The sequence below is a fragment of the Vicugna pacos genome, chromosome 1 (genome assembly GCF_048564905.1).
Source record: "Vicugna pacos chromosome 1, VicPac4, whole genome shotgun sequence".
NCBI classification, from domain to species: Eukaryota; Metazoa; Chordata; class Mammalia; order Artiodactyla; family Camelidae; genus Vicugna; species Vicugna pacos.
This window is the reverse complement of record NC_132987.1, coordinates 74,697,920-74,716,690: the sequence shown is the minus strand read 5'-3', so window position 1 is coordinate 74,716,690 and position 18,771 is coordinate 74,697,920. Positions and strand designations below refer to the sequence as shown.

At 38.4% G+C, this 18,771-nt stretch overlaps 1 protein-coding gene across 5 annotated transcripts in view; it reads left to right on the top strand.

The window, feature by feature from the left end:
• The window catches only part of CD96 (CD96 molecule), a 268,719-nt gene that overhangs the window by 194,933 nt on the left and 55,015 nt on the right, over window positions 1-18,771 (top strand). For all 5 annotated transcript variants that reach the window (XM_072965463.1, XM_072965454.1, XM_072965456.1 and 2 more), the window contains 2 exons: window positions 8,034-8,158; window positions 16,397-16,604. In XM_072965463.1, coding sequence (XP_072821564.1) covers window positions 8,034-8,158; window positions 16,397-16,604 — 333 coding nt within the window. The remainder of the gene's footprint in view (window positions 1-8,033; window positions 8,159-16,396; window positions 16,605-18,771) is intronic.

Below are 18,771 nucleotides of genomic sequence, written 5' to 3'. Positions count from 1 at the left end.
TAACAGGCTAGTGAGGTAAGCAAAACACACAAGAGCTCAAACTCTGGTGAAGTATATGAACACATGCAAATTGAAGTGGTATATATGAATCTAATATGAAGATGCTGAGGGGCCGGGGTGGGTGAGACATCTTCCTGTTCCTTTTGTTCCTTCGTGTGAGCTAGTGCTCTGAGACTGTGAATGAGGGTACAGCTGTCACACACAGCGTGGCATCTGCTCTGTTTTCATTTTCACTTGACAGAGTTTCCTCTTAGGTTAGCTTTCGAGTTATTCCAAGAAACGCAGTTCTCTGAATTAAGCCTTGGGTTATTGTAATCCAGGTTTCCTTCATTCGATGCGACTGGGTCCCATAATGCTTCAGATTGTAGATTTCAATGCATTTAAAATGTGTAGTTGTTAGGATTAGTTTTAAAAGTACAACATGGCTTTAATTTCCCAGATTACAACAAAAACCTTGAGGGCTGTTAATGCTGTTATTAGGAGCAGTAGGTGAAGGAGGAAGAGTACTGGTAATAGATAGAAGTAGTGTAGATTATGATAACAGAACAATAGCATAGAATCATCTTGATAATACAGTCTTGGAAAATCTCAGGCTGTTTGTTCTTTGACCTTTCCCCCTAGTTTTATTGAGATGTTGACATACAACATCATATTAGTTTTAGGTGTACAATGTAATGATTTGATATGTGTGTACACTGTGAAATGGTCACCACAGTAAGTTCGGTTAACATCCATCACCTCACACAATGATAATTTTTTTCTTACGATGACAACTTTAAGGTATGGTCTCTTCACAATTTTTAAACATATGATACAGTATTTTTAACTGTATTTAACTAATTTCACCAAGCAAACATTGCATCCCAAGAACTTATTTATCTTTAACTGGAAGTTTGTACCGTTTGATCACCTTCACCCATTTTGCCCACTCCCCACCCATTGCCTCTGACCAGTCTGTTCCCTTTTAATCTGAAGGCTGTCTTACATTTCCTTTTTTTCTTTTACAGTGCATTTGTTGAGCAAATTTGATTGTTTGTCTTGTAGAATTACCCACAGCCTGGATTTTGCTTTTATATCTCATGATACCTCCATTTTCCTTTTTCACTTTTAGTTAGATATACAAATTTGATCACATTAAGGTTTTTGTTTTTATTTTTTGACAAGGCTGTTTCGTAGATGATGTTGTATAGTTACATCAGAGGTACATAACGTCTGGTTGTGTAATGTTAACAGCCACTGATGGGTGTTGCCCAAATCCACTCCTTCGTTATGGGTTGCCAAATAGTGATATTCTAATTCTATCATTCCTTCATTTAGTAGCCGAAGTATTCTTATAAACAGAAACTTCCTCTCATGAACCAACTACTTACTAGATGTATAGTTTATATAAGAAAAGCAGAAAAGACACATGATTCTTTCCCTTGATTTACCAACTTTAAAAATGAGTTGATTCACTAACATTCTTAGGTGACCAATAAATATTTGTGTTAAGTATCAAGAATTCATATGAATTTAAACATATTAATGAGTTTTAATTTGTTATCCTTATTAGGCTGAAAATGTCCCCCATGTAAAATCTATTAACCCTTTGTCATAGAAGTTGCAAATATTTTTCTCAGTTTGGCATCTCTCCATACTTTCTCATGACATTGTTTCCCATGTGCATAATTCTTATTTTTATGAAATAAAATCTATCAGTCTTTTCCCTTATTGGTTCCAATTTTGAGTCACAATTAAGGAAAGCTTTCCCCGTTCCCAGATTATACAGAAGTTCACTCATGTTATTCCTAACGCTTGCATTTTTTAATTAGCATTTAAATTTGTGATGTTAGGTTTCTAGTTTAAAAAATTGTGCCTAAATATATTTTTATTAATCCTAATGCTTTTTTCCTGTATTTCTTTTTTTTCCCTTTCTGTTGTTCAGTTTAGAAATTTTCTATTGACCTATTTTCCAGTTCACAAATCTTCCTTTTCATGATATCCTGTAAGTTTTCAACCTCATCAAATTTGTCCTTAATTTCTGATATTATATTTTTAAGTTATTGTTTTTGATAGATTTTTAATTCTTTGATGAAATTGTCCATTTTTTAAATCTACTTCCTTCATCTTTTTCTCTATTTTTGAATATGTTAAAAAGAGTTATTTCAATGTCCTTCTTGGATTACTCCAATGTTTCTATTTTTTCTTTTTTTTTTTCACAACTTGCTCTAGCACATCCCTTCCTTTTGTTATTATTGTATTATATATGTGTATTATATAATAAATTATATATGCAGTTTATTATATATTACATATATAAAGAATATATATTGTGCTATTATTGACAATAACACCAAAGGGAAGGGATGTGAAAGTTGTGAAAAAAAAAAAAAGAAAATAAAAAAAGAAGCAGACACATGAATGATCTCACATAATAAACCCAACAGAACAGTGCTACTGTTCATGGTTTAAAGAATTTCATGTTTTCAAAGAAACTGAGAAGAAAAAAAGAAAAAAATATATATATAGTCTTTTATATTGACTCATATATTTACCATTTTCTGTGCTTTTCACTCCCTCCCGTGGAGTGAAGTTACTATTTGGTGTCATTTCCTTTCAGCCTGAGGGACTTACTTTAGAATTTCATATAAGATAAATCTACTTGCCACAAATTCTCTCAGGGTTTTTTTTTCCATTTTTATTTTTGAAGGATATTTTCACTGAATGTAGAATTCTTAGTGGGCTGCATTTCCTTTCAGCGTATTGAATATGTCTTCTGAGCGCCACTGTTCCCAGTGAGACATGAGCCAGCAGTTCTATTACTAGTCCCTCCATGCAATAAATCTGGCAGTTTTTACTTGCTGGTTTCAGTCACTGCTTTCGTACTTTTCTCTTTGTTTAGGTTTTTAGCAGTTTGATTATGATATGCCTAGGTGGGTGTCTCTTTGTATTTATCTTACTTAGGTTTTAAAATGCTTGGATGTGTAGATTAATTTGGGGAAATTTTTAAAAAATCAAATATGAAGTTTTTGGCCATTGTTTCTTCAAATATTTGTCGTCCTCTCATCTCTTCTTCTATGACTCTACATGTATGTTAGGATACTTGACATTATCCTACATGTTCATTTTTCTTCAATCCTTTCTCTCTGTTCTTCAGATTAGAAAATTTATATTAATCCTTATTCAGATACTCTGATTTTTTTCTCCTGCCATCTCAAATTGGCTGTTGAGAATCTCAAGTGAATTTTGCATTTTCATTATTGACTTTTCAACTTCAGAATAATCATTTGGTTTATTTTATAGTTTTCTATTTCTTCACTAAAATTTCCTACGTATTGATTCATTGTCATCACATTTTGCTTTCATCCTTTGCACCTACTTATAATAGCTGCTTTGAAGTCTGCTAAATCCAATGTAGGGTCTACAAGAATCAGTTTCAATGAACTGCTTTTTTCCTGAGTATGGATTTCACTTTTCCTGTTTCCTTCATATGTCATCATTGTTTGTTGAAAACTAGACATTAAAAAACAACAAAAAAAACATAATGTGACAACACTAGATACTGATTTTTTTTTTTAATTTTGGTAACTTACCCATATTTAAATTGCAAAATCTGTCTCCTTTGCAGTGTGTAACCTTCATTATCTCTGCTTGGCTTTTTACTATATAATTCTTATGATATTAGTTTGGCTTCCAAGGAGTTGCCCATATATTGACAAAACCCCTTTATTGGTCCACAGATGAATTTGGCAAAAATTGTGCTCAAATACTTCAAGTCCATTAGGCTTCCACCCTCTACACATAGATGTGTGTGGGAGGGAGTTAGGGAGTGCATTCAGAGTTGAAGACAGTATATACCATCTCGTCTCTTGACTTTTACTTTTTAGTGGGCTCTTTCAGGTCTCCCCACTCATGTGTCTATTTTCCCAGTCAGCTTGGGACATGTAGAGAATTTATCTCAGCTAGTTTATGACCCTCTAACTTCTAGAATCCCCATATTAAATGTCTCTCTGGTCTGCCCTTCACCCGCAGTGGGACTGCAAATCCAAGCTAACCAAGCGTCAGCTTTTCTCTATTTGTTTCTGACCAAGCTCGTTCCTATTAGTTGACAGAGCGAAGGATTTCCATGCTCAGACCTAATTTAAGTCTGCCCCTTTTGGAAGGAAAGCTGCTGGGTTTTGTAGCCAGCTCCAAGACGGGGAAACTTATCTTTTCTCACCAACCAAGGCAAGGGATGGAAGGATCTGTAAGCAAGAAGGCTAAAGACTCCTACAATTCTTACTGACGCTCTAGTGGTTTTTCAAGAAGAGATGCTTCTTAATTAACTATTTGCCTTGGTCAGTTTTCATGGTGGTTTTTAACACATTTGCTCAATTTTACAGTTTTTTTCCACTGACGTCTTCATGCCCCCAAAGCCAGGAGTCCTTCAAGCGCCCCCCCAACCCTGTTTTTGATTCTTATATTGTATCTTTATTTTAAAATACATGTTCATTACTACTCTTTTAAAACAATTATTTATTCTTAGTGCTAAAGATAAATACACATTCCTCACTTACCCCCAGCCTTTATGTAAATGCCTCTTCAGTTTGAAATGTATTCTACTGCAGGATCCTCAGGGAGTGCTCACAAAGGCAACAGTCCCTGAGTCCTTACATGATGCAACAGATTTGACATAGTCTTTATATTAAAGACTGAATATAACATCCTTCACTCCCATTTTCTTTCCATGAGTATATTAAATATGTTACCTTATTATTTTCTAACATAAAGAATTGCTGTCAAAAAGCTAATAACAATTTGATTTTCTTTCCCACATCTGGCCTTGTTTAATACTTTTATAAGAATATGCTTAATGTCTGTTCTGAGCCTATTTGCCTACTTTTGCAGTATAATCTTTTAATATGTATTTTTTAGTCATTTTATCTTAAGATATTTTACCTGAATTATAATTTTTAGTATTTTTTCTATTATTTCCTTTAGTATCGTCTATTAAACATTTTTATCTTCTTTGCTTGTCTCTTTCTTTGAATCTCTTTTACCTCTTTTTTCTTTTAAAATTCATTATTTATTACCTTATTTCACTTTAAAATTTCCCTTATTCTATCTTTTAAAAATTTCTTTTAATGCGTTAGCTTTTGTGTTAATATGTTATTGGTCTTCATCTAGTTTGCTCTTAATTTCTGGAATGATTTTCAAAACTTATTATTTCCAGCCCTTCCCTGAATTCTCTCACTTATCTAAACTTTCTTCTCTTCAACTGACTCATTTACCAGTCTATCTAAAATTTTTCATAGGTTATATCATTGTCTTTCTTTCTGTTAGCTCATTTTGAATGATTAGGCTGTAGTTTTTATTTATTTTGAAGTCATGTCTTTCTTATGTGCTATTTTTGTTGTAGGAATGTTACTTTATTCTCTATTCTTTTTCTTATGGTATCTTTATACGTGATTCTGCCCCATCTCTTTTCTATTGTTCTATCTAAGTATGTTTAAGTTAAATGCATTTTGATTTTTGTCATGAAAGGGTGGGCCACACTATCTTTGCTTGTGTCTCTAGAGCACTCTCTTCAGTTATTTCCAAGGTAAATTATGTGCCATTTTTCTTTCTGAGATGTACTTCCTTTCCTCCTGTCCCTCACTTTTATCTAAATTGCTTCTTTGCTTTTTCCTATTGGGCCCATCCTGTTTAATTTGGATTCCACTCCCAGGGGTTTCTTCTCAGTCTGGGATAAGTCTGAAGAGTCCCCTCTGCTCCACCACTGACAAGCCTTTTCTTGTTTTCCTTGAAGGCACTGGTAATTTGGTGCCTACAGACTTCTTCCTTCTCCATTTCTGCTGCTCTTCCCAGATTAGTCTGCCTGTCTTGTCAGGGCTTGCCTGTTGTTTTTTTGAGGGGTAATTCTCTAGTTCTAAGGCCCTTCAGAAGCCCAGCTGATCTTCCTCTGCTTGTTTTTGCACAGTTGTTGATACCACATGGCCTAGTGGTTTGTCCCCACCTATTAATGGTGATATACATTGTTATGTGGTGTTCCCGTAGACATTGCCTTTGTGGTCTTAGTTTTGCTACTCTGGTTAGTCTGCTGTTACAGGGAGTTTCAGAAAGTTATGCCACTTGTATTGCCAACTTCCCAGAATCTGGGCAAGCTTTACAAAATTTTAATACTTACATATCTGAGTAATGCACATTAAAATATAATTAACTTTATCAAGTGGATTTCAGTCAACTTCAGAAATATTAGTGCCTAGATCAGTTTAAATTGCATTAATTTCAAGAATAAAATTAAATATTATAAATGGTAGTATGCAAATATGGCATTAAAAATTGATGGTGGTGTACAAATAACTACATTTGGAAGTACCATTATAGTTAAATGACAAAAAAGACACAGGGTTGTTTTGTTCTGTTGTGTTTTTAAAATTATGGACTTGGAGTAATATTTGGAAGCACCAATAGAGAGTGAATAAGGCACTGATCTCATCTCCTGATCTTGAGGAAATAAGGGTGTAAGAAAATAAATAACTACTACTTTTTGAGAATGATGCAGAGAAGACGGACCCTAATGGCAAGGCTGGCTTCAGTTAAGGAAGAGGGGAGGAGGAGTTATCAGGACAGCTGACGTTGGTGACAAATTGAAATATAACAGAGTTCTAAGGCTAGATATAACATTCTCAAACTGAGAAATATTCCGATTTTTTAAAAAATGTGCTGTTAATAAGAAGAATGTTCATACCCCATGATCCATTAATTATACTTCTGGGAATTTATCTTAAGTAGCTGAATGGTCAGAAGAAAGCTAGTTTAAGGATGATCCTTAATACATAGATTGTAATTGTTTAAATAAAGTAAAAACCCAAACTGAAAGATCATGATTCAGTTATTGAAAATGACTAAACAAATGATGGTGTGTATATAAGACATAAAGCCTCAAAAGTGTCAACCACCAGTAGTTTAAGAACAATGCAAAACATTTTAAGTAAAAATATGTAGGTAACATTTTTTGATAAATAAAATTGCAAAGTATGAAAAAATACATGCATACAAACAAGATTTATATAGATGTAGAAAAAAGGAAATACGATTTTCAGGATATTGGGATGATATAATTATTTTCATTTATAAATTAATTTTGGCATTATTATAATTCAGTCACAAATGTATATATATGTGTGTATATAACTTTCTCAAAAAGGGAGACTATAAGACTATTCATCTCATATCACTTTAAAAATGAAAATAATTCGTGAGTGGTGCTTTCTCAGATACATCCTTATATATTTTATATTTTTCTGTATCATTTCTTCTTTGGAGAAATATTTATAAGCTCTAAAAATACAACTAGGTATGGAAACAGTAAAAAAATCAGTGGATGTCAGGAGGCAGGGATGACCAGGCAGAGCACGGAGGAGTTTTAGAGCAGGGAGACTATCTGTATGATTCTACCATAGTGGGTACATGTCATACATTTGTCAAAATCCACAGAATTACAGCACCAAGAGTGGACCCTAACGTAAATAAGCTGTGGACTTTGGGTAATAGTGACATGTTGATGGAGACTCACTGACTGTAAGGAAGGTATCACTGTTGATAGGGATGTTAAGAGTGGGGGAAGCTGTGCATGCGTGGGAGGTGGGGGTATATGGAAACGCTCCGCACTTCCCACTCAATTTTGCTATGAACCTAAAATATCTCTTTAAAAATGCTTATTAATTTTTTTTTAAAAAATTAGAGGCTGGGTTATAAAGTTTTATATTCTACCAGATCAAGGAAATATGATCTGAAACCTAAGGCACCAGTTTAGGGTTAAAGCAGAGGGAGGGGCCAAATTTGGATTTGGATTCTTTTAGGGTGGTTTCTCTGTAGTTTTTCAGCGAGAAGCAACTCTGTTTCTCAGTGGCTCTGTTTTGCCATTTGTACAATGAGGACTATAGGTGGGGTCCTTTTTATAGGTGTACCCTGAGGGTAGATGACCGTCTATACTAAAACCTTTTTAGATTAAAAGCACTTTACAGACCCGTCACAGATCCATGTATTTTCCAACTTATGTTTTGTTACAGTGACACAGGATGAATGGAGAAGCAACCACACAGTAGAAATAGAGATAAACCAAACTCTGGAAATACCATGCTTTCAAAATATCTCCTTAGAGATTTCATCCAAGCTCACCTTTGCATGGTTGGTGGTAAGTGTTGCCCTTTTCAGTGAATAACTGCAGTGATCTTTAAATATTAATGAAGTAAAAGTGAATAACAGGTAATAATAGGAAAGGAAACATACTGGGCAAGAGGCAGGCATTATGCCAAAGGCTGGGGAACGGTGGGGGGTAGGGAAGGAGGGACCCTAGGATTCCTTCTAACTCAGCAAGCCTCCGGGCCTCTGGATGCAGTAACTTAGAAAGTAGTTCCTAAAGCTTAGTTTCTATCTCAAGCTATGCAATGAACCCTGCTTACAGAGAGCAGATGTGTGATAGTGGAGCCATGTCCAGCAGAAGCCCCTGCTCACACGTTTGTTTCACACACAACATGTGCAGAGGCATGCACCTGCTCTTCCCAGAAACCTTACCACTACATCCTGGGAAGTACACTACAGTGCTTTAGACGGGGACACACGAACTCTAATGCTTATCAAACAGGGAGAAAATGTGCATGAGAGAAGCAGGACCTGTGCCAGAAAAAGCCGCTGCTCAGCTCTTTTATTTTCACAGGTAAAGCCAGGCCCAAAGTTGCCATGTTTTCTGACTTAAACACATACGCACAGAAATTGATTTTTATGAGAAATTTCCCAAGGCAAGCCAACCAAATGGCAGCCAGCTATTCACCACTATATATAGGAGACCTCTGATACTGTCAGGAAGTCGGTTGATAACACACGTCTGACACAGTTATAAAAACCATAAACACAATTTCAAGAATTATGTAATAGGGTGGTTATTAAGATGATCCAGAATATGATTATATTAATCTCAGATCATCATCAAAATGGAAACACAAGATTTAAAAATTCTTACAGAACTAGTGAATGTCCGTGAATGTAGCAGCTGATACAGTTTGCAAAATACTGTACTCACATGATTGATCATTCCTCTGACAAGTTACTAGATTTTTGTGGACTGCCTTAGAAATTAGACCCTTCGTATAAAATGATTTCTCTGAGGATGTGCCAAATCCAAAATAACTGACTTGCAAATAGGCCTTAAAATGCAACCTACTGATCGTCTTTGACTACACAGGTATTTTTTAGTCAGTAGGATCAAAAAATTATAAAATAACTTTCTCAAATTGCTCTAAAATCTACAATGCTTCTTTGTTATCTGTCAAAAACCACATTTTTAAGTTTCCGAAATGTCAGACTTCCTGCCTGACATTATGCCTTTCATTAGTATAAGTCAGTTGTTCTTAACAAATGTGATACAAGGTGGGTCTTAGAAAATACAAGTGGAGATGATCTCGAGAAGGCAGAAACCTGCTATACTAAACATTACTGTAATGGAAATGCACTGTTTATACCTTGTTTTTATTATTAGTATTTTCCATCAATGGCCAAAATGTTTCTACCCTAATTATCACAAATTTACTATCAATGCGAGTGGTAAGTTTAATAATAATAAATAAGACTAAAGTTTAATAAAGCTTTACTGTAGAGATTTTTGCTGGCTTGTAAGTTGATCTGTAGGGGTCTTATCTGAAGGGTGTCTCACTAGTTTTCCCAAGCAATTAAAGTTTTCAGGCAGTTTGTGCCTTTTCTATGACCCTGAGCTCCTCCAGGACAAGAAAGCTGCATCACTCATTTCAAAAATCCCTGTCATCTAGTATAGTGAGTGTCTAGAACATAGGCACTCAATAAAGATTTAGTAACTAATTGAATGGATCTGTTTCTCTTCATCTCCTTTCTTCACAGTCCTATTCACTCGCCTGGTATTAAATTGATGGTCACTAAACCTCGTGCTGTCTGGCTGATTGGTTAATGAGCAGCTCATTAAGTGTCAGTGACTAGATAACTGATACGGTGTCCTCTACCTGATAGGTGATAAGATACCTGATAAGAAGGCACATGGACATTATCTCTGAATCCTGCCAGCACATTTAGGATAAATGAGGAGCAGAGAGATCGTACCTGAGCTCACACAGTGAGAGAGGGTCTCCTAAACGTCTGCTGGAACGTGGAGCCATGCTCTGATTTTAAAGAGTGCATCTTGATGGAGACAACTTGGGGAATCTTTTTGAAAGAAACCCCTCTTCAAAGGGAACATTGTATTGGCGAATGTGCTGGTTGAATTCCTACTGTGCATTCCCTTTTTAAACGTCAAAATCTATTTGCTCCTCTGATTTACATCCGCACGCCATGCTGTTGGCAAGGTGGGATTCAGCAAGCCTGAGATGAAATCATCAAATCTCCCATTATTAAGGAATAAACTGTGCAGCTTTTTATGTCATGACTGTTACAGGTCTGCAGAGGGCATAAATATCCCCTCAACTCATATTTAGTTCTTTAGTCTCCCGTTAAGCTGGCAGTAATCATCATAATGATAACCAATTGTTCTTACAGACATGATATAATGTGGCTTTTAGAAAAAGGTTAAAAAGTAGCGCTGGTGAAGATGAACTCAGGAGGGGAGAAACTGCTATACTGAACTCAGTAACTCCGGGGAGCTGCAGAATGCACCCGCTTCAGGTGCTGAGTCAAACCCTGGAAACAATTTGATGAACTAGAATCATTTAAATCGAGGTCACTGGAAAGCAAAAGCCATGCATATCCTGTATGTGAAATTTTATAAATTAATTCAGTTATGACCCTCATGGGAAGGGTTATTACTGGGATTCTCAGTTATCATAAAAATATTATTTGCTTTGTGTACCTGATCCCATGCTGAGGCTGTGTTAAATGTGTTCACAGAGCAGATCTTTTGCATTTGGGGAAGTAACATTTCAGGATCACAATTACACTGAAGTAGGAAAGGCATCTGGTGCAAATAGTGTATCCACCATTTATCTAGCATGAGAAGTGACTAAGTAAACACAAAGGGTTACCCTTCAGTGGACACTGAGGGTCCATGTGCATGGTGGGGTGATGTGTAAGAAGTTGTACAATGTGTGTATTTAGATGGAATGCAGTTGATAGAGAAAGGACAAGTTAAATTTTTTTCCCAGTTTATGTCCTGGGGCACAAGATATAATCATCAGGGAAATTCTTCATGCTTACACTGGGAGCTTCTAAATACAGTCTCATATTCTGTGTTCATTCCCAACTATCATCCTGATTTCCTACAGCATACATTTCCACTCAATCTAACAAACGTATGTGAATCTGTTTTAAGTGCTAGGTCCTGCAGGGACACAATGACACATACTGTATTGGACATATTTCCTACTATGAAATACAACTTGAATAAAAATGTAAAAAAATGAGAGCATAGAGGGAAAATAGTTTGATTCTGACTAAATGGACCTGGAAAACCACTGAGGTTATATGTGAGCTGGATAATTCAAACCAGCAAACAATAGGCATGTACTACACCAAGACCCGGGACCTGTGAGCACAAGTTGGTGGTGGGGGTGAGAGAGGTGTTTAGGGAATGTTTGTTCTCAAAGGTAGTGGATAAAGAGAAAGCCATGATGTTTCTCTTTAAAGTCGTGAAAATAAAGTAAGAAAAAAATCAGATTCAGACAGCTCAATATTAGTAATAAAGATACATAACTTAAACCTAGATGCTTATATTTTTTTCGATTTTTTATCTATAAATGTATCTTTTCAATATAGTCTTCTTCAGTACTTGTAATGTTTTGTATGTAAACAAAACCTGAAGGGATTCTATAAACAATGTTGGTTTCCCATGCCTGTGGGAAACCTAGCTATTCAGAAAACAGAGCTGTCACCGTCCACCTGATGGTAGCTGACCCTAATTGTCTTCACCATAATCAAAAATAAAGTGCTGGCCAGCTTACAAAGTGTTGACGACCAATTGTAATGATTGGGAACATATTGCTTTGGATTTTTTTTAAAATGGACTTAGGGAGCTTTGCAAGCAGCTACTTTTATAGCACCGACTGGATAGAGAATAAATGGAGAAAAGTAAAGATAAGAAGCAGTTTGAAGGGAGGGTGTAGCTCAGTGGTAGAGTGCGTGCTTAGCATGTAGAAGGTCCTGGGTTCAATTCCCAGTACTCCCTCTAAAAATAAATAAGCCTAATTACTCCCACCCCCCACCAAAAAAAAAAATAAAATAAATCGTTTAGAGATAAAGAAGTAGCAATGGATGCAGTTAACAGACTGTGTTGAAAGGGCTCTCGACCTCAGTACCAGTGTCGTGGCCACCGTTGCCAGCTCTGACGAGGAGCTCAGGACAGCCTCGAGATGAGGTAACCTCACTAAATCAAATGGCACCATGGCCTCTTTTCTGCACTGAAAATTCTGGGTCTAGGACTAAAATAAGAAAACTTCTACAAATTATTTTAGGGCTTGTCAGGTCTTTACAGGACATTGAGGAGGAGTTCTCTGTGATCCCACCCAGCCCTCATCATGTTAATTATTTTATCCAATTCCTGGACATAAGTTAATTATGCATTTATTTTTCTTCTCTGGATCCTGATTTTCTGTTTGTTTTTCTTGTGAGTTTGTTCTTCTCCCCAGACTGTCAGCAGAGAAGTCAAGGACTGTCCATTCTACTACTTTTGTGAGGCTGTATGTAGCAAAGTCATTAACAGCATGGCTTTTAGAGGGAAATTGTTGTTTTCAAACCCTGGCTCTGCTAGCTTTGTGGTCTAGGAGCTAGGATTGGGGTGAGGTGAGCAGGACCCTCACCTTGGGTGCAAAATTTAAGGGAGTGCCCCCAAAATTAGTAACCAAGGTATATATCTCAATAAAATATTTGTAAAAATCAAAATTAAGGGGAAATCCATGATGAACAAAATGTTAAGTTTTGAAATAAACGCAGGCTGTTGTTTGTTTGGAGACTCTGCTATGCTGTTCCAAGAACAGAATTTCCCAGTCCGCCTGTGGCTCCTGGGCCTTCGTGGCATCTTGCCTCCCACGAGTGTGTGTATGTCGGTTGACAATGGCAGGAGAAAGGACTGAGGAATGCATGGCTTTAAGTAGTCGTTCTCCAAAAACTTTAATTGTAGAATTTTTATTAACTTTTTCCACTGAGTCAAAATATGGGAGGATATTTTGATAAGTGCATAAAAGGGCACACATTCTCCTTTTGTCTCAGAATTCAGTGTAACCTTGGATACGTTGCCTGGCCTCAGGTTTCATTCCGTCATGCATAGTCAGCCTCCTGTTTCCGTGAGGTGCTGAATAGCAGCATGGCACCTGTAGTCAGTCTGTATTAAAAACATATCTTTAAAGGTTTAGTTTTAGGACTCTCCATAATTCTTCAGTTTAGCCGGGCAGATAGTGAACACTCATGAATTCATAGCAGGTTAACCAGTTGAGGCTGAAGGACAGTAAGTAGTAACCAAATATCTATTAAATGTTATGACTTACGGAGATGTATTATATACATTAACTAGTTCAATCTACATTCCTCATTAAATCATAAAGCTCCAAGTTGAAAATCCCGAAGTTTTAGAAATATTTATTAATATTTTAAAAGTCGTCAAAATAATTTCTTTGAAGAACAGGAGAGAAAAGAAAAACTGTCAAGAATAAAGACTCTGTAATAAGACCCCCTACCAGTCTGTTTCCCGCAGAACAGGTTACCTGAGATCATTATTATCAGGTAGGAGCTGTGGTATGTTTTCTGACCCCTGTTACCAAAGGTAGGTCAGTATAACATAAAAAGGCTCCTTTCAGTCAGCAAACTGTTCACACCTCTGTAATCTCCCATCTGTATAAGGGCCTGAAATTTCTTTTAAATTTTTCATTCCCAAATCCAGAAAAAAAAATTTATATGTTTCTTGGTTTGGTTTTATCAATACATCTTGATTCTTATTTGTCCTTTATTTGATGCTGTGACTTAAGGGCCTTCGTTGTGTGACCTTTGAGCAAGTTACCTAACCTCAGTTTATTCCAGATTGTTGTAAGGAGTAAATAAGGTCAGGCTTAAAAGAACTTGACACAGTGCCTAAAACACAGGAGTAAATTTAAGCTGTGAATAATAAGAATATAAAAATTCAGTAGTGGTGATAGCATAATATTAGAATTGTCTCTTCTTCTCCCAGCTCTAGACATTTCTTTGTTTGCCTGCAATGCTGTTTTTCACTTTTCCTCCCATTTGCTCCATAAAAGTAGCCACTCATGTGCAGTTTCCCACCTCAGCCCCTTTTATATCTGGGGACTCTAGGATCTCTTGGCATCTCCAGCTACAGGTTACAGGGCACACTTTGCAACTAATCCATCTTTCCCAACAAAGAAAGAAAGCCCTCCTCTACAGCAGTCAAATGCCCAGAAAAGAAACAAAAAACCCAGTGCATAATTTAAAAAAAAATATTTTCTCCATCAATTAAACCACCCTGGCCAGTCACCCCAGCTACACAATAAAGGAAAAAGCAGTTTTCACACCAGTCTCTTAGCCTCTGACTGCCCTTGCTCCCACAACAAAGTGACAGATGAAAATGTTCCAAATATCGTCATTTACTGCAAGACCAAGAAACATTTGAGCTCCAAGATTCTCACAAAAACAGTCTCTGTGCATAAAATAAGAGCTGTAAAACTTAGCTTGTGCTGAAGGACCTGCAGGGGGAGCCTGCTTCCTTAATCACTGGCCCAAGATCTGCAGAAGCTGACTAAAATGCCTTCCTCTTTCTTCTGCTGCCACCACTCAATACTTCTGCTCCTTTAGGGGCCCCTTACGTCTCCAGAACATAAGTGCTCTCCCTTTAATTTTCTGTGCCCTTCCGCATTAGGAAGACAGCATCACAGACTCTTAGATCCTTTATGTGGGTATAAAGGTGCGTACTTTGCTTCAGGAGTGAGTCTGAAGCAGGGTGTGATTCTCTGCAGATGGTACCGTCTGTACGTCCGTAGAGAAAGCTGGTACCAGTCCTCGCCATACTCATTTGAAGAGTTGTGTCTCACACAAGAGTTCCTACCCAGGAGGTCCTGGGGGCATTTATAGAAACTGTTTAAAAAGTCTGCCTTCCTGTTTCTGCCAGTTCTGCTCCTGGCCCATACTGGAATTCCCTCCCTCACCTGGCTTCCCTTCTTTTGCTCTGAATCTGGCTCACTTTTTAAACTACAGATTTCGAGTCACAGGCCTTTGTTTTTCTTATTTCATGACTTCTTCCACATCCAGGGCATTCCTGTTCACCCTCCTCCTTGTCAGTTCCCTCGTTTCCCCTGAGCCCTGTGCACAATGATTCATCCATTGTTTAGAGTCAGACCAATGGTTCTCAGCCCTGGCTCCTCTGAGTCTCAGCCCTGGCTCCTCTGAGGACCTTTGAAAAAACAAGCATGCCGTGGGATGAGAGTCATCCCAGAACGACTGCATTAGAATCTCCACAGCAGAAGCTTGTGTATCAGGATGTGTTCAGAGCAACTCAGTTGAAAATACTGAGTTATACTGAAGGACTATGAGGACATCACCCTTCCTCCATCCCTGTGCCCCTCGGAGTCCCCTCACTAGGCCCTTGGTCAGCACTTCTACTGACATTGACCAACACTGTGACACCCCCGGACCTTGTCCATGACGTTCAGGGAAAGGCAAGAATAATGAGGGCTCTTCTTCACAGACCCAGAAAGACATGGACTAGAGGAACAAAGAACTCCAGTCACACTCTGATCTCCAAAATTCAGATGAGCATTTAATAGCCCACTATGCATCCTCTTTGAAGGTCACAAACACAGAAATAAGGGGAGAAGGGTGAGGACCACGACCAGGCTGAGGGAAGGAGGTACCAAGGATGCGAAATTTAAGGAGGCACTCACTCTCACGTGCCCACCCTGTACTACCAGGACCCTGAGAGTCAGTGCCTCTTTAAATTTTGCACCCAAGCAGTCTTCTCTATACCCCCTTCTAGTCCTGGCTTCTGAGGGGAGCTAAAATAAAGGCATGCTAGGAAGAGAGGATGACTGTAATCATCCAGTTCAGTGAAGATTTGATAAGGAAAACTGATACAGCCTTGTGAGCACGTCTTAGCACTGAGATGTCAGAACTTGAAATAAGAATTACAATCTGACGTTAACTCCCGGTGCTGTGCCCCCCAAATCCCACCCCTGTTGTACAGCATATGGACGGTTATGAAGGAGAAGATTCAGTCAGAAGAGCAGCAAGTTTCTATGTGTGTGGGAGAGAATGACAGCAATTTGTAAGTGAAAGTCAAGTGTAATGGTATTTTCTCCAGTAACATGCTCAATATTTCTTAATTTCACTTCTTCATCATCTCTGTTGTTACAAAATGTAAATGAATTAATGCATGTGGAACACCTAGTTCAGAGCTGGCACGACTGAGCACTCAAAGCTGGTAACCGTTTTGTCTCATCAGGAGGACAGTGGAACTCAGGAAACACTTATTACCCGAGATCACCCCATCAGCAATTCCACGCTATTTAAAGACAGAGTCAAGCTAGGTACAGACTACGCACTCTACCTCTCTCCAGTCCAGATCCACGATGATGACCGGAAGTTCTCTTGCCATGTTGAAGTCAGGCCTGGCAGAATCTTGAGGAGCTTCACCACGGTCAAGGTTTTCGGTAAGAGTTTCCGTTCTCTGGACTCCCTGCTGTGTTTCTGTCAATGCCTCCTGCTTCCTTCCCCTAGGGAGGAAGCAGCCTGCTAGCTGGAGAGCCGGGACACAAGGCTTGCTATTCTGGAGTTCTGGCTGCCTTGACACTTGTCATTCACGTTGGGTGGGGATGAAGGTAGAATGCTGAAGAATGATGTTTCACTTAGTAGAGTAAGATCCTATAGAAAGCCAGAGGTCAGTCAGTTTCCTGGTACCTTATGTGCAATTTTGATGTCTCCTAAGAATCCTGGAAGTCTCCTTAATTATAACTGCCAAAGTCTAATTCCTTAGCCATCTAATTGTCTTAGTTGCTTGCTGGGGCAACATGGAATAAGGCCAGTGTGAGAATAGGACGAAGATAAACACAGCTCCAGAGAAACTCTGCAGGAGTGCCCTCACCCCGACCAGGGCCAGCTGGGGTGAGAGACTGTCCAGCTCCTCCAGCAAAGGAACCTGCAGGGATGGCCCTCTGACCCTGCATTCGTGGGAGAGTGGAGCTTAGCTGAACTCCCCACTGTGGCTGCAATCAAATTGCAGAGGCTCTGCACGGTGCAAATTTAAGGGAAATGTGAGAATTCTATTTTGCTCAGTGATGCAAGGAAATATTAATAAACAGAAACCCCTGGATTTGGATATTTTTTATCTTTGTGACCAAGAATTGTGTTTTTTTAAAACATCATTTTTAAATAAAGGCAGAGAGAAAAACAGTGATGTGGGTGAGCAATTAATTGTTTTTGAAAATGAGATAAAGAGAAGATAATTCACAAAACCTAAGAGCAGGGGCTGCTGGATTTCTTTCCTCAGTTCTCTGAATGACAGGATAAGTGAAAAATCTTTGCTTTTACTTAGAATCTTACTGCATTTTTATTAGAGGTCACACAATTCAGTATCTTGAAGGAAACACAAACCCTTTAGTTCATAAAGATGGGAATAATACAGCCAACGTTTATTTAGTTGGAAGTCTTGCTGATAGCTTTTCCCATCTCTCTCTCCGGCTCTCACTCTCTTCCTCCTGCCCTCCCTCCCTTTCTCCTTCCTTCCCTCCCTCCCTCTTTCTCCATCTCTCCTCGGGCATGGGCTAGGAAATAATTGATTGCCCCTGATGTCAGGTTCCTTATGGAGACTAAACAACATCCTGTGAAGAGTTGGAAAGACTGTTCCCCCCTTTTACTGAGACCACCATTCGCTCACTTACAGGGTGTGACTGTCTCAGCACAAACATGAAACTGACTCATCTGGCGTGACTATTGGCAAATCGATGAAGGCAGCCATCCAGGATGCGAGAAGAAATAATTCTGTGTTAGGCAAACTGTGTCCCATTTGACCAAGGGTTTTTTACCATAACTTGATCTAATTGCCTTGTAAACATTTAAACCGTGTCCTGAATCTCTTTGCTGCATGTGAATACCTTCATCTTGGTCTGGAATCCTTTACACTCTCATCCTTATCACCTTGTCTCTGCATTTTTCTATTTCTGTTTGCTTCTTCTCTGAACTCCTTTCAGTGGATGTTTGAAAATATGAGACTCTGCCCACCTGTTCATAGAATTGGATTCTTCCTGCTTCCTGGCTTTCTCCTTTAGCAGGTGGGCCAGGGTGTGTTTGGGCTGTCTCATCCAGCTTTACTCTATTTGGGGGTGTCACCCGACTGTACATTATAGCGATCCTGGCACAGCGGTATAATTCCTATCTTATTTAGGACCTACTCTGCATCCCTGGGTCATTCCTCAAATAGAATAAGCCAAAAATAAAAACATGAAAACCTTGAGATAAATACTCAAGTGTATCACAAAGCCATTCTGCATGCCCTACATCCAGTTTACTGCTTCTTCCTGAACGCCTTCATTCTCTGACGGACCAGGGACCAGAAGCTTCCCCTTGCCACTTCCTGCATCCCCCTCACATCTCCTCTGACTTCCCTTTCCTTAGTGGGGAGTCGTCTGCCATCACAAGTTTGCTCGCCTGCACTCTTGAGCTCTAAACATAGTTGTCCTGAGCCCCCCAAAGAATCTGTCTCTATCACCCCTGCAACTTTTAGTAATTGTTCTTTCTTTCAGGTCTTTCAGCCTACTGGCATTTGTTGCTAATAGGAGATCAGAAACAGCCCTCCTTCTGTTACTGTTTTAGGTTGTACCT